This window comes from Geotrypetes seraphini, chromosome 15 (assembly GCF_902459505.1).
Source record: "Geotrypetes seraphini chromosome 15, aGeoSer1.1, whole genome shotgun sequence".
Lineage (NCBI taxonomy): Eukaryota > Metazoa > Chordata > Amphibia > Gymnophiona > Dermophiidae > Geotrypetes > Geotrypetes seraphini.
Window position 1 is genome coordinate 28,349,330 of NC_047098.1, and position 22,870 is coordinate 28,372,199.

Genomic DNA, 22,870 nt, shown 5'->3' on the forward strand with positions numbered 1-22,870 from the left:
AAAATTGCCCTGCTGCCACCAGTCTGCTCAGCTTTCCCTCTGTGATTGGAGTCCTTCCTTCTGATGTAACTTCTGGTTTTGCAAAATCGGAAGTTACATTTGGTGGAAGAGGGAAAGCCCGAACGGGTCTCTAGCAAGAGGGCTGACGTATCAGTGAGTTTGATTTTTTTGCAAAAACAAATGGATTCAAATTGCAAATCGGGCAGCACTAGTGGGGAGAAAGATTACAGACCTGTACCGGGAGAGTGTAGTACTAGACATCTGGGCAGGGGGAATGCAGAACGAGGATGCACTAGTGGTGGATTAGGAGAGCAGAAGGTGGCCCTGGCTTAGAGCAAAATAACCCATGAAAGTGGGCAACTTGGCAGTTCTGCTGATGGGTGCATTGGTGACTGCAGTGGAGGAAGCACAGGCACAAAAATAAGGGAAAGATAATACATTTGATCCAAATACATACTGTATAGAAGTACTTTCTCTGATACTAGGGCACTCACAATCTGAAATTTTCTTGAGCCTGAGCCAAGGGCCTGTTAAGTGATTTATATTCAGGATCTCAGAAGGAGCTGCAGTGGACATTGAACCTTCTTTACTACTACCCTATGCAGCTGCCTAGGCTTGCCTAAGGGTTGAGCCAGCCCTGTTCACGAACTTCACATCTTCCTAAGCACAGGCATTACGAGCCCACTTCCGTTACTGTGCAATTTTATAGCCTGCTGAATCCATGCAAATCGGAGTTCTAGGTGGATTACAAGCAGCACATTGTTTCATACATGCTCCAAAGTTATACATGTTATATGAAAATATACCTGTACTATAAGATAAGGCATCTGAAACACTTTCTTTCTGAGCAACCACTGGCTCTTTTTTTTCTTCCTTTCATTTTTATTTTTTTTTAATACTGTTTGGAGATGATCCGGTATACGAAGCTAAGTTTAGTTAAGTCTAGTTTTAGTTTATCATGGTAATAAATGTTTTCTGGATAGAACGATAAAGTCCGCATGTGAGACTCAAAATGCTGCTTTTTTATTTTAGCTCTCTCGCGTCTCTCCCTGTTCCAGCCCAGTATTTCTTTTCAGGTTGACAAACAGGCCAGTATGAGTTTCTACATAAGGGGTGCACTTTTCCCAGTTTTTCCATTTGGATAGTGTGTACTTTACAAAATGCCCAGCCTTGTGCTTTCCAACTCCTGCTTTTATTTCATAGCTAAAGCTAATTAAAACTGCACAAAACAAATCTATAGAATATTAAGCTTTTCTCACTGACTTTAAAACGTCTGGATCCAGGAACTCACTAGCTTCCAAAACCAAACTTTGCCTCGCAGGTAGTTTGGCTGCGTTACCACAAAATACTCTTAAAACATTCAGAAAGAAGGAAGTCACCACCGCAGAGCGAGGCTTGGAATACTCTCGAGAAGAGTCTATTGGAGCACCAGAACGAGAAGCTCTTTAAGCACCATAATGAGGCTTGGAACACAGCTGCTCCAGAATGTTTAGAACACCGATCAGTTGAGCAGCAAATAGAGCACAAAAAGCTACACATTACAAGGAAGAAGTCCAAAAACCTGCTACCGCAAAATATTAGCTGTCGCCAACCTTTCTACTAGCAATACTACATTACCCGTCGTCTTAACTAGCGGCGGGATATTATAGCTTCCAAGCGGTTTCAGTTCCACCAATCGAGAGTCTGCTCCCAAAGCATCATCACACCCGGAAGTTTTCCTTAAAGATAAAGTATTTGAGAATAATTTTCCTCCATAGAAATACTGGTATTCAGAGTCTGCCCCTTTAATGAAGTTGGTGTTGCATTGTGGGCAACCGTTATAGACCAATCAGGAAGCTAGAGGTTGTAAGCGAGGAGACTGATTGAGATCAAGTGACAGAGAGATCAGTCCAGTACCCGAACCTCGAACCGGAGAGATTGATCGAGGTATTCCGTTACTAAAAAAAAAATAATAGAAAGAGAGACTAGAGATAGCCCCAAGCTAGAAAGAACATAGTTCAGGCATCTCGACTCAAGAAACCAATTGTTACTACTTGCCATGCATGTTGAAACTGAAAGCTATAGATGCATTCGTTATTTTATTTTTTTTAATGGAAATGGGGGAAGATATATTAAAGTATCGCAATGAAGCTTTTGATAAGAATGAGAAGCTCAAAGAAAATAGGTCGTATGAAACTGAAAGATGACAGGCTTCAAAGAAAACACTAAAACGCTTCCAAAAGGGGTGACAGGAGCATAGCTAGGGCCTGAGAAATCCTGGGTGCCAAGTCACCCAGAAATTCTGTCCTGGTGTTTGGAATTTTCTGACACCAATTGTTTTTATAGCTATGGGTTGCCTTTGCCATAGAAATGGACTTGCCTGCTGCCTTACAATTTGGCTCTTAGTAAACTTGAGTCATGCAATAGAGAAACCTCTAGCTGATCTTCTGGTTTCAAATTTTGAGACAGCAAATCATCCAGCTGTTCCTACTTTGTGCTGCTTAGATTTTCTGAGAGCTGTGAAGACGGTGCATTAGCTGACGGTTTGCTGGGTAGGAGAAACTAGAAAGTGAGGATATTCAGATTGGGCATGAGCTGAAGTTTGGAAGAAAGAGGCAGAATGGAAGCCAGGGGAGAGAGAGACTGATAGTACTCAGATTGCAGGGCTGGCCTAGCCACTAGTAGGTAGACTGAGTGTCTACCTACTAGTGGCTTTGCTTATGGCTGCACTGAGGCAGCTGTCAGCTTGTCTTTAAAAAACTCATCACAGTAGCTGTTGGATCCTTTCCCCTCTTAACTTCCTGTTTAGGGGACCTGGCAGGCCTTAAGTTGTCGGGGTTGATAGGGTTGGGCAACAGCGGGAATGGGGGGGGGTAGAGTTGGGGAAATATGGAAGTGTTTCATGATATTTCACTAAAATTGCACATCTTAAAGTAGTCCACATTAGTAACTAAGGCAGGGGTAGGGCAACGAGGGCCAGAATTCAATCAGGTTTTCAGGATTTCCCCAATGAATATGCATGAGATCTATTTGCATGCACTATCTCCTATTGTATGCAAATGGATCTCATGCATATTAATTGGGGAAATCCTAGAAACCCGACTGGATTCCGGCCCTCATTGCCCACCCCTGAATTAAGGCCTAGATGTATGAGAGGATCGGTAAGACCCTAGCTTATTTATTGGGATATTTTAACTGATTTTATTGGCTGGAATGGTATGGATGGGCTGGATTGAGCTTTGACGGAGACTTCAGCAGTTGAAGCCCAAGCACAGTACCGGGAAGAGCTTTGGAGTCTTGCCCAGAAATAGCTAAGAAGAAGAAAAAAAAAATTAAAATGGAATCAGATTGGGCAGACTGGATGGACCATTCGGGTCTTTATCTGCCGTCATATACTATGTTACTATGTTACCATGTGGGTCTGCACGATCCAATTTTTTGGCTGATTCAGAAAGAGCTATTGACGCTCTAAAAAGTTTGCGTGCAAATGATTCACACAGTGCCTCCTCCTTCAAGGCTTGCTGATTCTAAATGGCAGGCCTTCCCTCCCTTGTGAATCATGTGATTGGCCCCTCCACATGTATCACATGAAGCACCGATGAGGGAAGGCCCGACATTTAGGATCGGCGAGCCTTGAAGGAGGAAGGACCGTGCTTTCCTTCTCCTTCCAACAGACAAATGTACCGGGGAAGTGGGGGAGCATCCAGTGGCAGGAGGGAGTGAGTATCCCTCCTGCCTTTTTTTTTTTTTTGGGGGGGGGAGGAAAAGGGGATAGTTGGGGGGAGGCCTCCATTGACAGGAGGGAGTGGGCTTCCCTCATGCCAATTTTCTTTCGCGCGCGGTGGGGTCAGCATGGCAGGAGGAAGTGGGCATTTCCTCCTGCCGTTATCACTGCCGCAGGAGGCGGGGGGGGGGGGGGGGTCAGTTCGCGGTGCCGGTTCATTGTGGAGGGACCATCATCGGCAGGGGGTATGTGTGTGTGCTTTTTTGCTTTTTTTCTATTGTGCATGTGTAACATGCACAGCATCTGTGCCTATTAAAGAAAAAGGCTCAACAGGTAAGCATCTGGTCTTGACCAGTCTCTTTTTTTGGATCACTAAATGCGATCACTTTTTTTTTTAGTGTATTGGGAAGCCATGTTAAAGCATCAATCGCTCTACTAGTTTACATGGCATTTTAATATTAATGAGCTTATATGCATGGTCGGATTGGGGAATGAGCGATGATGCAGAAAACCATGCAGTGAGCCATTTCTGCATCGGGTCGGCAAATGCAATTACTTAAAGCTGTCAAAACAGGTGTAGCGATGATTGCTGGCTTTAATGCATCTGGGACGAAATCCCTTAATCTGGGGTGATGTGATGGGAAAAGGGGTAATAGATAAAGGCCAAATGGCCCATCTAGTCTGACCATCCACAGTAACAATGATCTCTCTCTCTCTCTCTCTAAGATATCCCAGGGAAGAGGTCAAAGGTACTGGTGGGGTACCTTTAGTGAGAAGGGGGATGTGAAGGAGTTGTATAGATGTTTGGACAAAAGAATTAGACAAATATATAAAAATTGTAAATAAAAAAATCCACTAGGGAAAAAACATAGGAACTTTGTCATAATTGCTCCCATGAAGCACAGAATTAATCATTAACCAATGATTGTTTTCTTTTCTTTCCAATTTGTGCTTTTATAATAATTGTCAGGTTTTCTAGCTGCTACATCCCTTTAATCCTATCAAAGTGGGGGGAAGTACAAGGTTCAGACTTTAAATGCAGTAACTTGTCTCTGTATCTTCATGCCTCTATTTCAGTACGGAATATTAGAAAGGATGTCGGAGTTTGAACGTCTGCAGAAACTACGCCTGGAAAACAAAAAGCTTCTGGAAAGGCTGAAAGTGAAACAGGGAGAATTTGGTGAAAAGGCGCCAGGAAAGAAAGTGAGTTCTGAACACTTTTCACACGCTTTGCATTTTTAAATAAGTTACTGGTGCTAAGAGTTGAATGTGCAAAGCCAGCAGAACTTAGGGTTATAGAAGAAAAGTTTTTGGTGGTTTTTTGGTTTTTTTTGTTTTTTTTAATATTTTTATTCAAAAAGCAAACAGACATAACAATGAAATACACTTCTCCCTACGTATTCGCAGTTTCGATTATTCACGGTTTTTAACTTGCTGGCTCCTCCCCCCTAATTACGTCAGCTTGTATAGAGAAATCGCTGATTCCAAGCATATACAGAGAAAATCGCTGATTCCCGGCATTTTCTTCACCATGTTTTGCTTCTCCTTCAGGAACAGGCCAGGTCTCCCACCATGTTATTCACGGTTTCACCATATTCACAATGGTGTTTAATAGAAAACAGCGAATAACATATGAAAAAGTTATTTGCGGTTCTATTTAATCCCCTATCACAGCGAATACAGAGGGAGAAGTGTATACAACTACATTACAAAAAGGAAATATACAGGCCAAGCCCTAAAGTGATACACAGGTGGGAACCAAAAGAAATTCACATTGTCCAAGTAATTCTCCAAGACTAATTTAGAAGTCTGTCAGAATCCAGGTCTACTACTACTTTTCATTTCTATAGCGCGACCAGGCATATTCAGTGTTGTACACCAAACGTGGAAAAGACAGACTGTGCTTGAAAGAGCTTATAATCCAGTTATGACAGACAAAAAAGGTTCATCTATGCACAGTGCTCAGGTGGGAAATTACAGAGGGAATAAGACAGATATGGGTGCTCAGCAGGTGGATTGAAGTTAGGAATTGAAAGCAGCTTCAAAGAAGTGAGTGGGCTTTGAGCACGGATTTGAATACTCCCAGAGATGGAGCTTGACGTACTGAGTTAGGCAGCTTGTTCCAGTAAGAGATTGGAGAAACTGGGTCTCTTCTCCCTTGAAAAGCGGAGACTGAGAGGGGACATGATCGAAAGTAAAGTGATGCATGTCGGTAACAAAAATCTAATGCACGAATACAGGATGTCCAGGGCGGTAATTGGAGAGACCTCCCAGGAAAGGGACTTGTGAGTTCTGATCAGCAAGTCGATGAAGTCGTCCACGCAATGTGCGGTGGCAGCGAAAAGGGTGAGCAGAATGCTAGGAATGATAAAAAAGGGGATCACGAACAGATCAGAGAAGGTTATCATGCCGCTGTACCGGGCCATGCGCCCTCACCTGGAGTACTGCGTCCAGCACTGGTTGCCGTACATGAAGAAGGACATGGTACTACTTGAAAGGGTCCAGAGAAGAGCGACTAAGATGGTTAAGGGACTGGAGGAGTTGCCGTACAGTAAAGGATTAGAGAAACTGGGCCTCTTCTCCCTCGAACAGAGAAGATTGAGAGGGGACATGATTGAAACATTCAAGGTACTGAAAAGAATAGACTTAGTAGATAAGGACAGGTTGTTCACCCTCTCCAAGGTAGGGAGAATGAGAGGGCACGCTCTAAAATTGAAAGGGGATAGATTCTGTATGAACTTAAGGAAGTTCTTCTTCACTCAGAGAGTGGTAGAAAATTGGAATGCTCTTCCGGAGTCTGTTATAGGGGAAAACACCCTCCAGGGATTCAAGACAAAGTTAGACAAGTTCCTGCAGAACCGGAACGTACGCAGATAAGGCTAGTCTCAGTTAGGGCACTGGTCTTTGACCTAAGGGCTGCCGCGGGAGCAGACTGCTGGGCACGATGGACCACTGGTCTGATCCAGCAGCGGCAATTCTTATGTTCTTATATGGTGCATCAAAACAGTAAGGAACAGAGTCTGGAGCTGGCCGGAGGAGAAAGGTACAAATAAGAGAGACTTACCCGATGAGCAGAGTTCTTGAGGAGGAGTATAGGGAGAGAGAACTGAGGAGCTGTGGAGTAAATAGACTTGTAGGTCAGTAAGAGGAGTTTGAACTGTATGTGGAAACGGATAAGGAGCCAATGAATTGGCTTGAGGAGACTGGTTGTGTAAGCTTAGTAGGACTTGCATACAATATCTATGACTCCAACAACACTATTTTTTTTGTCTTGGAGCTCTCAGACACCTGCGCTGTCAAATCATAAACGATTGTTCCAACAGCTAGTGCAGGTCGGGGGTATCTTTCATCGAGCTCATAGTGCTTAAGTGTTTAGCGGACTGCCAGTGAGAAGCAGGTTGCAGTAGCCTAGGCGAGGTGATGAGGGTGTTAGCTGTGTGCTCAGAAAAAAAAAGGTCAGATTTTGGTGATGTTGTAGAGAAAAATGACAGATTTTGGTGGTCTGTTGGATTTGTGAAAAGGAGAGAGATGAGTCAACGATTACCCCGAGGTTGCCCCCTTACCTTCATGGCGCGTTTTGAGTAACTTTCACAAAGCCATCGGAGCCTGCAAGCAGTAGCGTGCGTGTGTGGACGGAAGTTTCAAAGTAAATGGCAAAGAGGAAGCAAAAAAAATGTTAAAATTGGAGACAGTACCGATCCGTGGGGAACACCACTTAAGCAGGGCTTGTTGTCATATATAACTATTAGATTAGTATCTAACTCATAGATTAGTAACCACATTACAAGTTCTATTGGATAGAAAACCAATCAAGTACTTGTCCTGAAATACCAGTTGATTGTAATCTATTAAATCAGAGGATAATTTGTAAAGTGATACCAATGATGATGCTAGAAGAGGTGGTAGTGTAGAGGTGGACCAGGAGAATTCTGTTACATTAATGCCTGTAGAGGATGGAAATACTGTTGCCACCAAACCAAGGACAGCCACTACCACCTCCTTAGGAGAAATATCTCATACTGGAGAATAGTGGTTCCCTTGTGTCTGGAGATGTTTCAGTTGAGAGGCTCCTTATATCTGCAGAAATGCTGTAACTTTGATTCATTGTCCTGAGACTGGATTCTCCCACCTTAACTCTTTTCAGCAGAACAAGCAGAAGATGATTCCAGATCGTCATGGCTCAATATACAGTTCTGATTTCCAGAAATCTTGTTTGCAGTCAGCCGGTGAAAAGCCAACTTTAGGCTCAGCAAATTATGCGGACAAGTTGCTGGATGAAGAAAATGGGCAAAGAAAACAATTCATAAAGGGGAATTAAAAAACCCAAATCAATTTTGATTACACCTCTAAAAGTCAACACAAAGGTAAAAACAAAAGAAGAAAATTATTATAAGAATATCTCTGCACGGAGGATTTTGATTATTGTGCTATGTTATATGTTTCTCTCTTGAAATAAACTATACAAAAAAAAGAATATCTCTGCACGAGTTCACCAACCTAGGGAGGAGGTACTTACACTAGGTACATTTGCAGATGTGACAAAACCCAGAGGTAAACAGGAGACGTGAAGGGGCATAATCAAAACAAACGTCTATCGAATTTGGTTGTTTGGTGCTAGACACCCAAAGTTGGCAGTGGGAAAATGTCCATTCTCAAAAAATATGTCTCAAAATATTTTTTTTCCCCAAAAATCATCTATCTGAACGTCCAGGCTATTGTTCGTCCAGACTGCCAGTACATCTATCTTTATACCTTATTTTCAACCAAAATTTCGAGTTCCAAACATTCAGAACAAGACCATTTGGGTGTGGGAGGGGTCAGTTTTGTAATGGACTGGCCACTCAGACATGGCAACAGAGGCACCTTACATGGCACTGCTGTGAACTTCACATAAAGGGTGACACACAAACATCTCACCAGAACTTCCCCATAGGTTATGGTGAGCTCCTCCAAAATCCACTATACCCACCTGTCTGCAACCTCAATAGCCCTTATGGCTGCAGGTGCCACCTATAAATGTAGTGGTTAAAGTGGCTTATGGACCTGGGTCCTCCTCTCTATGATTCACTAGCCCACCCCCCAGGCTATTTAAGACATCTCTGTGCAGCTCTACTAGGCTTTCCTATACCAGATGCTGATGTTCTGGAGACAGGTATGTATGTTTTTATTCCAATCTTTGTGAGTGTGTGACGGGGTCAGTGAACACTGGGGGAGTGTGTGGGGTCTTTACTTTGTCTCTGCAGTGGTTGTCTGTTCACTTTGGATATATTTTTGGCACTTATACCTGTTTTTATATCGTCTAACTCACAACATTTAAGTTCTGTCCAGGATGTCTAGTAAAACCTTCGATTATCCCTGCAGGACGATTAAGTCTAGGTTGGCCGACATCCTGCCCTTACCACTCCTCCAGATATGCCCCTTTTAGCTCTGGATGCACAGCGGGATTCAGAGGCCTAAAAAGTCCCTGGTCATGTCCAGAAAATCGGTTTGATAATCGACACTTGGGCGACCTGTCTTTTAGGTCATCCAATTGCCGGCTTGGGCAGGTGTTTAAGTTTTGATTATGAGCCCCATAGTAGCCAGAAATAAATAATCTAGGGGATATGCAGTCATTAGCAAATCTTTAAAATTCAGTGTGTACTAATTTGATTTAATGCATATTAAGTCAGATGTTTGAGAGCACACAACCTCATTTCTAGTGCAACAGGCTCATCATTCCGCTCCCATCTCTCTGGGTTGTGCTCCAGTTCCCCAGTTTGTCTTTCTACATTCGAGATGGTAGAATCCTGTCTCTTCTGCTCGTGTTTATTTTTCTTTAATTTTCTGGGGGTTTTCTATCTGATTGTGAGGCTTTTCGGTGCTGCAGAGGCTCCCAGTTCTGGGACATCTCTGCCCCCGGGAGAGCTCGGACTCTGAGATCAGAGGTCTTCAGCCAAGGGGCCTGCACTAACAGTTCGGGGGCGCAGGAACCATTCCCTTGTGAGCAAGGCTTGCCCCAGATTCTGTCCACAAAGGGCTTGAGCGCAGTATAAAGTGATGCATGTGCAAAGTGATTCATGTGGGAAAGAGGAACACAAACTATAGCTTTGTGATGCTGAGTTCTGTATTAGTGAGTCACTGCCCAGGAGAAGGATATAGGTGTATTTTTTGACAATACTTTGAAACCCTCAGTTCAATGTGTGGTGGCTGCTAAGAAAGCAAATAGAATGTTACGAATTATCAGGGAAGGAATAGAAAACAAAGATGAAAATGTTATAATGCTCTTATATCTTGCTTTTGGTACGGCTGCACCTTGAATACAGTGTGCAGTTCTGGTCACCGTATCTCAAAAAAGATATAGCAGAATTAGAAAAGGTACAGAGAAGGGTGACAAAAATTATAATAGGGATAGGACAACTTCTCTATGAGGAAAGGCTAAAGAGAGGGCTCAGGGGTTATATGATAAGAGGTCTATAAAATAATGAGTGGTGTGGAAGGGGTAGATGTGAATCGCTTGTTCACTCTCTCCAAAAAGACTAGGACTAGGGGACATGTGATGAAGCTACTAAATAGTAGATTTGAAACAAACTGGAGAAAATATTTCTTCGCACAATGTGTAATTAAACTCTGGAATTTATTGCCAGAGTGTGTGGTGAAATCAGTTAGCTTAGCAGGGTTTAAAAAGGTTTGGATAATTTCCTAAAAGGGAAGTCCATAGGCCATTATTGAGATGGCTTGGGGAAATCCACTGCTTATTCCTAGGATAAGCAGCATAGAATCTGTTGTGTTACTTGGGATCTAGTTAGGTACTTGGGACTTGGGCTGGTCACTTTTGGAAACAGGATACTGGGCTTGATGGGCCTTCGGTCTGTCCCAATATGGCAATTGTTATGTTCTTATCTGAAGTCATTGCCATGCTCCTGAGGTCTAAGAAACAATCCACGTTGGCGGCCTACTCAAAAGCCTGGAAGTGCTTCAGGAACTGGTATGAGCGACAACACTTGGACCCAGTGACCATATCAGTTTCAGTGGTGCTCTACTTTCTGTAGGACGGTCTGAAGAAGGGCCTGGCGGTTGGCTCGCTCAAGGTACAGGTAGCTGGACTTTCCTGCTTCAGAGCACAGGTCAGTAAGCGCTCGTTGGCATCCCATCTGGATGTTTCTAGATTTTTGAAGTGCGACAGCCTTCCATCTTGGAACCTTAATCTGGTCCTGTGGGCCCTTGTGAAGGCCCTGTATGAGCCTTTGGAGGCGGCGTCCCTGATAGATCTGATGGTTAAGACAGTTTTCTTAGTGGCTGTGATGTCAGTGAGAAGGTCGTCGCAGCTGCAGGTGCTGTCCTGCAGGGAACCCTTTCTTCGCATCTCAGCTAGCGTTTGAACAGTCCCTTCCTTCCTACCGAAGGTCATATCTAGTTTTCATATTAACCCAGAGGTGCGCCTTCACGCCTGTGGGAGTGAAGAAAGCAGATAGTATGTTGAAAGTTCTGGATATGCGACAAATTTGTTACATGTAGGTGACCAACGAGTTCCAGCTGTTTGATCACCTCTTCGTGCTTATAAATGTGGCATATCAGGGGAGACTAGCTTCTATAGTAACCATATCCAAGTGGATTAGGATTATCATTTCTTCCTCCTACATTGGAAGCAGAAAGCAGTCTCCAGTGGTAGTGAAGGTGCACTCCACTCGCAACATCAAGTCATCTTGGTCAAAGTCTAGAGCAGTCTTCCTTGTAGAGGTTTGCAGGGCAGCTACTTGGTCCAATTTCCACAAATTCACTAAGTTTACAGGGTGGATGTAGCAGCCGGGCTGGACACTGCTTTGGGTCCTCCATGCTGGCAACAGGCTCATTTGTCACACCCTAGGAACCAGTGACTTCTCTGACATGTTCCGATGGTCAAGACTACCACTCCTGTTGCACAAGAAGGAAAGATTATGTTCTTACCTTGCTAATATTCTTTCTTGTAAACGGAACTGGTAGTCTTTATGCCCACCCTGTCTGATGTATACTAGCCTGGTTAATGTTTTCAGACATGTTTTCTGCTTAGTCAGATGTCTTGTTTCTATCACCTGCCCAATGTGGTTAGGAATGAAGAATTCACTCATAAGAGCGACAGAACTATTGATGCAGATGGCACACAGGTAGGTGGTTTCTTTTACTGCCACCTTGTTTGTTTCATTTAATTGTGGTTTATCAGCATTGCTCTTTAATGTTTGTATTTTGAGCAGAACAAACTTATGTAGTTTCGGGGAGTTTCTCCACATCCCTCTCTTATGTTTTACACTCTAGGACCCAGTAGATGCTTTGGTACTGACTGAGTGGGTGGAGCTCATCCCAGAGTGATGGGATGGAGCATGGGGGAAGGGTAGGAAGCAGACTAAAAGGAGCAATTCCCAAACTGATGCTTTATTGTATCTAAATTTATTTGCTGCAGAAACTGAAAATGCTTTTTGCATAGAATTGCATTGAGGCTTTTTTGGGAGAGAGAGCTTTCTACAATCTTCACAACTAATAGGGGGTTCAATCCAATAGGCAAGACTGCCAGTTCCATTTACCGGAAAGATTAGCAAGGTAAGAACCTAATCTTTTCTTATCGAAGTGGGTACCTAGTCATCTCATAGTACACAGGTGTAACTGCGATATCCAGTCCATATGGATAGTTTCACTGGTCTACTGTGAGGTTGTGTGCTCTCATTATACAGCTCACGGTTTAGATTTTTTTTAAGAACTTTGCTGGATTTGTTCATTTTATGCTAACTCAATTATCAATAAGAATATCTTCATGCTCCTAATTCAAGCCATTCAGCCTGAACACAGCCTGTGTTAAATCATTTAGAAGATATTTATTAAAAGTTTTCTGTAATGGATATTAATGGAATATTAAGTGTGTGTTATTGATGTATAAAATGTGGTATTTATGGTTACACTTACTGTAAGTTTTGAAAATAATAAAGATTTGGAGAAAAAAAAAGTTTTTGTGAGTACAATTAGTTTGTGCTTTTGGTGGCTTCACTGTTTCTTGTGGTTTGTTGTGTGTTGTGTGTGGAGTTGTTCTTTTGTATATTACTTGCCCCACTTCCACATAGTATCTTGTTTTTTGGCAGCACACAGTACAGGTCCACTGTGTGCTACCCTTACCTTTGGCCTCCCTCTTCTCCCCTCTCAGAGGCTGCCAGGGCTGCACATACCATGGGCTAACTGCTTGGCTGCTCCTGTCCTTGGGAAGGTGCTGCTATTGTGATAGGCACGGACAATCATGTGTTTCTATGTAATAATAAAATAAGTGGAAAAAAATTATTTCTTGTGATATAACTTATTTTATTCTTTCTAAAAGGAGGCAGGTTGTGCAGCATTCATGTCTAGTTCCAAAGAAGGTTTAGTGCCTCCAGACTCCTTGTCCGTGCGTCCTCTCCTGGGCTATGATTGGATAGCAGGTGAGTTTCTCATAAGGGGAGAAAATATTGTAATGACTGAAAGGTTTACTAGATTACATGGACATAATGAGGTCCACATATAGCTGTCCAGTGAATATGTAATGATGAAATGTCTGGCTTAGACCTTTTTAAATCATATTTATGTTCAGTGGCACTGTCTATGCTCTTTCTTTTTTCTTTTTCTTTTTACTCGAGATGTAGCGTATTATACTGTGTGTTTTATTGATTATGTGAACCACTGTTATTGTATAAGGAAGGGCAGTATATTAAATATAATAAACCATGTGTAATTTAAAATATCTGAGGTAGGCATTTCAAGTTACACCTTCAGCTTCAAGGGTAGTTTTGGAGAGTGGAGGTTATGGGGCTGAAGGGTAGTTTTGTAGGTAGTTTTGCAAGGTGGGAAAGTAGTGTGTATGGAGGGGAGGGATAGGGATGTATTAGCTTCTTTGCTTCAGAGTTGGAAGTTATGGAACTAATTTTCTCCTAGAAATACACTTGGGCAATTTTGAGAAGGGGGGTACATATTTTTCTGGAACCCCAGTTCAGTCTGACCCATTTTCAAACTTGATTTGTCTTTCTTTTCTTTTCCTTTATATGCCAAATTTAATCTCATTCTTTTACATTTCTGAGACTTATTTTGGCCCTCCATTCCTCCAGAGGGCAAAAGACAGACAAACAGATTTTCTTGGCTACTCTTGTATAATTATTTTTCCAACTTCAATTGAGTTGGGAAGAATAACAATGAGGAAATGCATGCATGGAATTATTTTCAACCTCTTCCTTTGTGTGTGTGCGCATCTGTGTTTGAGGGCACAGTTGGTAGCTGAGAATGGTTTGGGGGGTTGTGGAAGGTTTTGTGTTACTTTGGGGGTATAGGTGTAAATGGGTTACTTCAGAGGGTAATAGGGTAGTTGCAAGCAGGTGGGTTTGGGGGATGGAGTAATTTGGAGAATTTGGGAATGGGATAATTGGCATTGTTTTGGTAGTGCAGTAATTGTGGGTTAATTTTGTTGTGGGGGGAAGGGTGGGAAGCAGTCTAAAGGGAGCAATCCCAAACTGATGCTTTATTGTATCTAAATTTATTTGCTGCAGAAACTGAAAATGCATTTTGCATAGAAATGCATTGAGGCTTTTTTGGGAAAGAGAGCTTACTTTACTGGAAGCCCCCTTCCCAGTCTGATCTGGTACATCTTCAAACTCGTTGAATCTTTTACAGGTTTTTCCCACATGCTAAATTTGATCCCATTTTGTTAAATTTTGGGAGAATTATTTTGCCCACAGACAGACATTTGTCAAAACCTTATACTTATATCATTCTTTCCAGTTTCCTTTGGATTAGAAAGAATAAAAAGCTGGGATCGTTGAGCAGTCAGAGTTACCTGATAATTAATCCACTGTTAAAAATAGAGACCAAGGAGGGAAAATATATTTTTTGTAAACTGTTAATTTTTTTCAACACAAATGGTGACATAACATATGACTCGTATACAGAACAAAAGTATACAACCCAAATTGAGGTCTGATTTCTTATTTCCCCGATTCAACACTATTATAAGATAGCAAACTGTACAAACACCTACCCCACTCCCCAAAAAGTCCCCAACCCCTCTTCCTACCTAGGAGCTCAAGATACCATTAGCGGTAGCTTAGGTTGATCCTGAAGTGTGTTGAGAATTCTATTGCATGCTGGAGGGAATTATACATGTAGGAAAGGTGACCAAGAGGGGCATTTTCAAAAGGACATCTAATTCTGAGGTTGGACATTTTGGACAAGACGTTCATAAATCCAGCAGAAAAAAATGTCAATTTTCATCTTTTATTTTTGAAAATGACCTATGTATACGTTTTGGTCCTTAGGACGTCTATCTTTTTTGTCCATTTTCCAAAAATAAAAACGTCCGCATGAAAAACGCACCAAAGCAAGTTTTGTAGATGTACCCAGCTACCTTGTCTGATGGCAACAGAGGAATCTTCATCAGCTGAGCTGGTTTCGGGGATTCCTGCCAGCTCAGCTGCCAGGATCAACTGAGCTGCGGAGCCCGACATCCCCCTCACATCCTCCAAAATTGTTGGACCCCATACCTGCCGATGACAAATTGGCAGGAGGGAAGCCTACTCAGTCCTGCCTACAGGGTTGCGTGCTGCAAATGATGGGCCTTTCCCCTCCCAGTGCATCTTGGGATGCAGTGAGAGGGGCCTAAGCCCTGATTGGCTCAAACTGGCAATAAACTATAGTTTAATTTACTGTGGGAGTCGCTAACCTGCAGCAACTCAATCCTGCAGGTTAGCAGTTCCCAAGTATATGAATAATACAACTTGTGATCAACCTTGCAAGCTGCTGTTATTCTGCTCCTGGAAGCATCTTAAAGAGACTGTTAACAAGGTATCCACTGTATTTTTTTAACTGTTCAGACTACCCCCATGACCTCCATACCTATGAGGGGTTTACATTGACCAGAGCAGGAGCATTCCCCATTCACTTCTGCCTCTTAGAGCTCCAGGTTCAAAATGGCACCAGTTGACCTCTACTGATAACTTTATGATTCTACCACTTGGCCCTGTTTGTCAGCTTGTCCCCTTGTGGACTCGTGATCAGGTGAGACTACCACTAGGGTTCAATGGATGAACTGACACTGTTTTGAACTCTTTTGGCCAGAGGTGCCATGGCTTTAACAACCAAGAGTATCACATCTGATGCACACTTTCTTAGTATGCTGTATTGCTGGATGTTTCCTACTTAATTTTTCCAGGATTGTTGGACATGGATTCATCACTGTGGGAGAAATCTGAACAATACTTCTCTGACCTACATGAGTTCCGACAAATAAACCAGGATGAATGTGTCCAGGAACTTTTAGAGTAAGTTATCGCTGGTAACCAGACTTGTGTACAATGGTTGAGGCAAGCTTTGCATTACTCGAACACTTCCGAGAAAGGTAATGGTGTAAGTTCAAGTTTTTCAAGTTTATTAGGTGTTTATATATCGCCTATCAAGGGGACCTGGACACTATGGAAGGCCGTCGTTTCTGTTCAATTTGGGAACATTTTTGGATGGATCTCACTCCACATGCTCGCAGCAGATTATTGAATACAGTGGAACCTTGGTTTACGAGCATAATTCGTTCCAGAAGCATGCTCGTAAACCAAAATACTCATATATCAAAGCAAGTTTCCCCAGAGGAACTAAGGGAAACTTGCTTGATTCGTTCCCACCCACCCCCATCCCCCGAGGCCAGAGGCGCTGCTCTACCCCCCCCCCCCAAGAACCGGCATTGCTCCCCCTGCTCATGAAGGGCCCCCCCGCGTGATCTGCCATCCCCCCCACGTGATCCACCATCCTCCCGCTCGCGTCGCACCTGCCCCCCGCCGCGATCCAGCATCCCCCAGGCACCCACCCACCCACCCACCCGATCACATTCTTTATCCCCATTTGGCACCGGCACCAACACACAGGACATGCCGGTGCCGGTGCCCGAAGATCTGCCTTCTTCTTTGCGCTGGGCCTTGAGCATCTGCGCATGTTGTATTTTGTTTGGCACACTGTCTTGCACTTTTCTATTCAATAAATACATTTAAACATATATCGCCTATCAAGGTTATCTAAGCGGTTTTACAATCAAGTTGAAACCTTTGATTGGGGGAGGAGTGTTTGGGTGTCTATTCCTGTCCCCACCTCTCCCTCTCTAACCCCTCCATGCCAAAATTGATAAAGGTTCTCTTGAGGCTGGCAAGAGGTGAACATGGCAACACAACTTACTTGCAACAGTGTTGCTGTACCACCCAGTTGAGCCCAGTAGCAGGAGAGCCGCTTAAGTGCATTATCTTCTCCTGCTGCAGCTGCTGCACAACTAAGTTTCATAAAAGAGCTGCAAAATGACATGACAGTTATTACAATATTTGGTCCTGCAGGAGGAGGCTGTGTGGCAGTGACTGGTACAAACTTTACATATGTCTGTGCTATAGAAATTAGTAGCAGTAGTGATTCCCCTGCCCCCCTCACAGCGCAATGGCCACCAGGTAAAGAATATTTATCATCAATTCTGTTGAGGATTAGTATGAAAAGCTATATAATTAACTCCAAATATGTCAGATCTTTTGTTTTATGTTATACAAATGCTGATTGCTCTCCATGTTCTCTTTCCTTTATTTTTATTAGTGTTAATAAACTTCAATTTATTAGTTTGTAAGGGTTGTAACTTCTTTTTTTTTTTTACTACACATGGATATCCTACAGATCGGAGAAACTGGATATTTCCGCTGATGAGCACAAGGAGGACTCACTCAGTTCCCATCTATGTAAGCCATGATGCTGTCTGCATTCTTTCAGGAAGTGCCTAGATTTCTACATAATCGTTTGCTTTACTGTGGGGTGTGTTGCAGAGAATGAACACTGAAGTCATAACACAATGGAATATTAACCTTTTATCTTCTTGTACTTCTTTTAAAGCTTTTTATCTATATCATAAGTGGTTACTTAAAACTGTAGATATCAAAAAAGGCTATACTGCCCCTTTCAAAGATGTGATTGTTGGTCATCTTGAACTCCATAGCCATAGTGGTCAACAGCACTTCCCAGGAGAGTGAGTGTAGGTTGCTTTTTTTTTTTTTTTTTTAAAGACTTGGTAGTTTGCTCCTGCCCTTTTGGAACTCCAGTTTAGTCACAACCAGGACTGGAATCCTGATGCCATAAACTTCATTTGCAACTATCTGGGGATATTCCCCCCACCCCCCACCCCCTATTTCCTGAGATCCCCTCTATCTCCCCAGTACACTTAGGGCCGGATTCTCAGAACTTACCATGCCTTTAATGATGGTTGCAAAACCTATGCCAGCTGGTTTAGCGTGCCCAGTATGTTACGGCCCAGTTATCAGAATGGCTTACTATGGTCTTTTCTGAGCTTCTTGGCAGCCTTTGACTTTTCCATGCAAATGTAGTACAACAAGGTCATTACTATTAAAATGGTAGTAAAATGGGCTCATTAATATTTAAATGAGCACGCTGGTCGATTCTCTGTTATCACCGAGTGATTCTCCAAACAAAGCGCTGGCTTTTAAGGACCAAAAATTACCGACTGATCCAGGAGTGCTGTTGCTGATACTATGAAAAGTGTGTTTCAGGTGCATGTTTTTGGCTGTGGCTCATGATAAAAATTTTAAAACATGCTATTCACATAAGTTATAGTAATATAACGATGGGAAAAAAAAAATCTCAAAACCACGCATCACTAGCACATTTATTAAAGGTGTGTATTAAACGCGTGTCTTATATGCGCTTGTTGAAAACCGACGATTGCACCTCCCCTCCATCCAATAACACTGGCACACCTATGATTGACACAGCGAAATAGTGTTGCTAGTGGTTCTCCACCCCTCCTATCCACCCATGCCTCTTTCCATGGATTATTTTGCACATGTGCCAATTGCTATCACAGTGACTGATTTTAAGTAAATTTGACGAACCTCATTTGCATACATGGTTCTTTTAGAATGACTCATCTTTTTTGAATAGATAGATTTATGGCTGGTGATATTAGAGAATCATGCCTTTAGTCTGCACAGTCAGTGACAGTCCTTCGCTGGAAGCCATGTACCAGGACTCCCATATGGTCCTGAACCTGACCACTAGGTGTCACCCTTAAACAGTGACTGTGACTCCCTCCAGGGCTGTTTATGTCACTTCTGCAGCAACCACAGCTCTACCTGACCTATGGAGTAGAAGATCTAAATCAGAAGTCAAACTGGGAACCTTCTGCATGACAGTGCACACCACCACCACTAAGCCATCTCTGAGACAATAATGTTGTGTTTCAGGTGTGTACTGCTACAGAGTGAATAAACGACTCTTTCTGAATCCAAGTTCAGAATCATGTCCTATTTGTAAAACTAAAAGAAACCAACAACACCGAACTCTGGGAGAGGAACGCCTATATCAGGTGTGTACAGTGGAAATCAGTACTTTAGTTGTTTCAGGAAAGATTCTCAATAGTGTAAATTTGCATGTAGACTGTGGACAAGATAGTTGTCAAGGTTTGCTTTAATAATGTTTTTTTATAGTGCTTCAAAATGGGCCATCGCTACAAAAGCTCTGGAGGAAGGGATGGCCCTGATAGTACTTTACCTAAAGCAAATGTTTCTCATGTGATTCAGGGTCAACTTTCCCAAGTCCACTCTTCTTCCTCCCTATAAGTACAAAGTACATCGTCGGAAGAGCTTTGATGCTGTGGACAGCCTGGCTTTAATCCCCGTAAGTTGCTGCCTTTCTAGCTTCTTGTAAGTAAAGCTGTTTTCACAACCACTGTTTTCACAGTCACTTTAGGGGTAATTTTTAGGCTGGTAACTATGTTTTGTAAGCTTGTGGTTATTGAGTAAGGTATCTGTGGCCTGCAAGCCAGTTTTTTTTAAAGGAAAATGCCCATGGAGTTTTCCTTTTATAAGCATGCAGGGTAAAAGCAAACAGGGATATTTAAAGCATAAACAGTTTGTATTGAACTCACAAAGAAGGAAAATATAGTCAGTCATCATATACAAACAGAGTTCAAAGTTTTACAAAATCAGCCCGAGTGCATAACTCTCCCCCCTCCCCTATCATTATCTAACGGTATAAGTTGTATATCAAGACTCAAAAGTTTGTGTATTACCTCCCCTCACCAAAAAAAAACCCTCCCAACGCAAATAGTATTAATAAAACAGAGCATGGTCTATGAACTAGATGAGAGGTTTGACTCTTATACCTCTCATGAGTCTTCCAACTCCCATTATACTGCACCCACATCCCTCCACCCCCGATTGAAGTTGGATTGAGCAGCAAGCAGGGATATTTCAAAATCCCTGTGCTTTTGCCAGCCTACCTGTCTTGCTCCCCAGTACTGTCTCTTCTCAGCAGAAGGCAATTTTCAAAGTTTTTTTGGGGTTTTTTTTTTTAGTTTTATTAAGAATTTGATTAATCGCCTATCATGAATTCTAGGTGATATACAATAAAATGTGAGAGTATACAAAAAAATTAAGAAAAGGGTATAGATAGAAAAATACTATACAGGTCCTGGATCTGATGGGCCACCGCGGACTGCTGGGCATGATGGACCTCTGGTCTGACCCAGCAGAGGCAATGCTTATGTTCTTATGTTAAAAACAAGAGGGAGAGTGGAGGAGCTGCAGCGTACTAATTTGGCAAAGATGGGGAGACCTCAATGCTCGAAGGCGTCTTTGAAGAGGAAACATTTCAACGCCCCTTTTAATTTGTCTTTTTTTTTTCTTCCCTAATGCGAGTGGGTAAAGAATTCCAAATGAAAGGGGCCGTTACTGAAAATATGGATGAATGCCTTTTTCCCCTCAAATAACTTCTCTGAAAACTACTGCTTTAGTGTAAGATGAGACAGAAAGCTATGTTCCCAATTTCACAGCCTCTTTTACATAGCCGCCCGGCAACAGCCCCAAAGCCCTTTAAATCTCTATGGGCTTCGGGGCCATTAGCGCAGTGCAGCCACCAGTGCGGCTTTGTAAAAGAGGCCGTCAGTGTGCTAGGTAAAAAGCTGTGCTGGACTTTCACTTTTCCTCTGCTGCTTAGCCTCTTCAGAATTGATGCAACAGGCCGTAAAGGTCCAGAGTGGTGACTAAAGGCAGAAGAATCCCATTGGGACTTTTCGTCCCGGTTTTATGCCAGCTTATTTTTTTTTGTCATCCTGATTCTTTTCATTTCAGAAAACAACAGTTTAGGTGCATAGGAGCCAGTTCTGTGGGTACTTGAGAATCCCCAATATTGAAAAAATGCTTCCACTTTGTCCAAGTCGGCACTCCCAATCATTGTTAAAAGTTGGCTCTTGTGTATAGCTCATGATAGGATGAAAGGGTATATGTTTCAGTTTTAGTTAGGAGTCTTGATTAGTTTTAAGAATTTTAGTGATACACGTGTACAATCTTTTTGATGAGTAGATGTTCCATGCTTGTGCCCTTGCAATTCTGGAGGTTTTTCATTGAAAAGGGGGGGTATCTTAGTGAGCGCTGTTCTGTTCCCATTATTGTTTTACCCTCCAGTGACTATTGGTTGATGTGCTTCCTTTTGTTTATATATCATTACTATAAGACTACTGGGGAGGGGGCAGTCATAACACAAGGGATGAATGTGTTCAGTACTGGAATATCTATGTTGATTGATCTTTGTAAGTATTTTGAATTGGATGTCCAATAGAAAATTGTTTTACGTGTGTAAGTCATGCACTGTGTTTAAAAGTGGAGTGCACTGATGGATACCTCCTCCTTCTGGTACTGAAGGAATAAATTTCATGCCCTGATGCTTTGGGAATCTTGCAGTGCAACAGAGATCCTGAAGAGACGGAATTATATCCAGCGGCTATACCCAAGGACACATAGGGCTCCTTTTACTAAGGTGCGCTAGCGTTTTTAGCGCGCGCTAACCCCCGTGCTACACGAAAAATACTAGCGCAAGCTCTATGGAGGCGTTAGCATGTAGCACGCGTGGCAATGTAGTGTGTGCTAAAACCACTAGCGCAGCTTAGTAAAAGGAGCCCATAATTTCATGATTGTTGCAGTTCCGGTCTCACCATATCTAAGCAGGTAGAACTGACATTTCACCCTCAGCGTTCCATCAGTGTCTGGAGGGGACAAGATAAAGAAACTACCAAGTCGGGATGGTGTGGAAAAAAATAGAAGGGGGGACTTCCTTGAAGAAGCCGTAAGGGGAAACATGTCGGAACGACTGGTCCCCTCCCGACACTGATGGAATGCTGATGCAACTTGCATCTAAGTTTGGTTTTTTGTTTGTTTGTTTTTTTTGCAAAATCTAATTTTTAGAGATATATAGTAATCTAAATGAAAACTTTTTTAAGAAAGCACTTTGAATAAGTTCACAAAACACAGAGCACTAATTTAAAATTTACAAAAAATACTGGCAGATCTGATGATGTGCATGCTTGTTCTTCTGTGGGACTAAAGACATAAGAACATAAGTAGTGCCTCTGCTGGGTCAGACCAGAAGTCCATCATGTCCAGCGGTCAGCTCACGCGGGGGCCCATCAGATCCAGGACATTGCACCCATAGTAAAGCACTTCTGAAGATTCTGCTAATTAAGAATGGTATTACTGTTCAAGATGTTACATATTTCAAGGTGACACTTTCAGCTAAAATATTATATAAAATGAGGAGCAAGGATTTTAGCATGTGTGTTTTTTTAATTGTAGTAGCATGGTTCTGCTATTTTTCTTTGTTTTGTCTCACTATATTCGGCTCCTAATAAAAATTGTTCAAACATGAAAAGTAGAGTACATCTTTCACACTGGAAAAATTACCTTTTTTTTCTCTCCTGTGCTTTCAGCACTGTTCAGCTGGCTGGGAAAGTAGCAGTTTATGCAATGATACCAACCTCAGCAGCCTGGATCTGAGGACACTAGTGGAACCCAGACCTGCAGTGAGAAATTTGCACAGCCATTCTTCCCTGGTAGGAACTTAGTTCTTTTAGATCTGTCATGACACAGTGTGCAAACTCCAAATGTACCCTGTCACAAACCTTTACTTATCGGCACCTAAAACACAAGAATGGATGACATATCAGAGCGGATGAATGCAATTGATTGGATATATGCAAGAAGACTTTGTTTACGTCACTTTATGACATCATACGCTGTTTTAAACTTGGGTGGCTTTGACCTGTGGCCATCTTTGCCGCATAGTGAGCACAAAGTTTAAGTGCCAATAAGTAAGTTTGTCTTCAGCCATGAAAAGGACTATGCATTGTTA

The 22,870-nt window shown here is 42.5% G+C and overlaps 1 protein-coding gene across 2 annotated transcripts in view; it reads left to right on the top strand.

Annotated features, from left to right (window-relative positions):
- Positions 1-1,770: 1,770 nt before the first annotated feature.
- The window catches only part of MIIP (migration and invasion inhibitory protein), a 33,278-nt gene continuing 12,178 nt past the window's right edge, over positions 1,771-22,870 (top strand). For both annotated transcript variants that reach the window (XM_033922773.1, XM_033922772.1), the window contains exons 1-8: positions 1,771-1,926; positions 4,781-4,906; positions 13,017-13,116; positions 15,870-15,978; positions 17,354-17,415; positions 18,931-19,052; positions 19,267-19,363; positions 22,449-22,571. In XM_033922773.1, the coding sequence (XP_033778664.1) occupies positions 4,799-4,906; positions 13,017-13,116; positions 15,870-15,978; positions 17,354-17,415; positions 18,931-19,052; positions 19,267-19,305 (540 nt within the window). In that variant the 5' untranslated portion in view covers positions 1,771-1,926; positions 4,781-4,798 and the 3' untranslated portion in view covers positions 19,306-19,363; positions 22,449-22,571. The remainder of the gene's footprint in view (positions 1,927-4,780; positions 4,907-13,016; positions 13,117-15,869; positions 15,979-17,353; positions 17,416-18,930; positions 19,053-19,266; positions 19,364-22,448; positions 22,572-22,870) is intronic.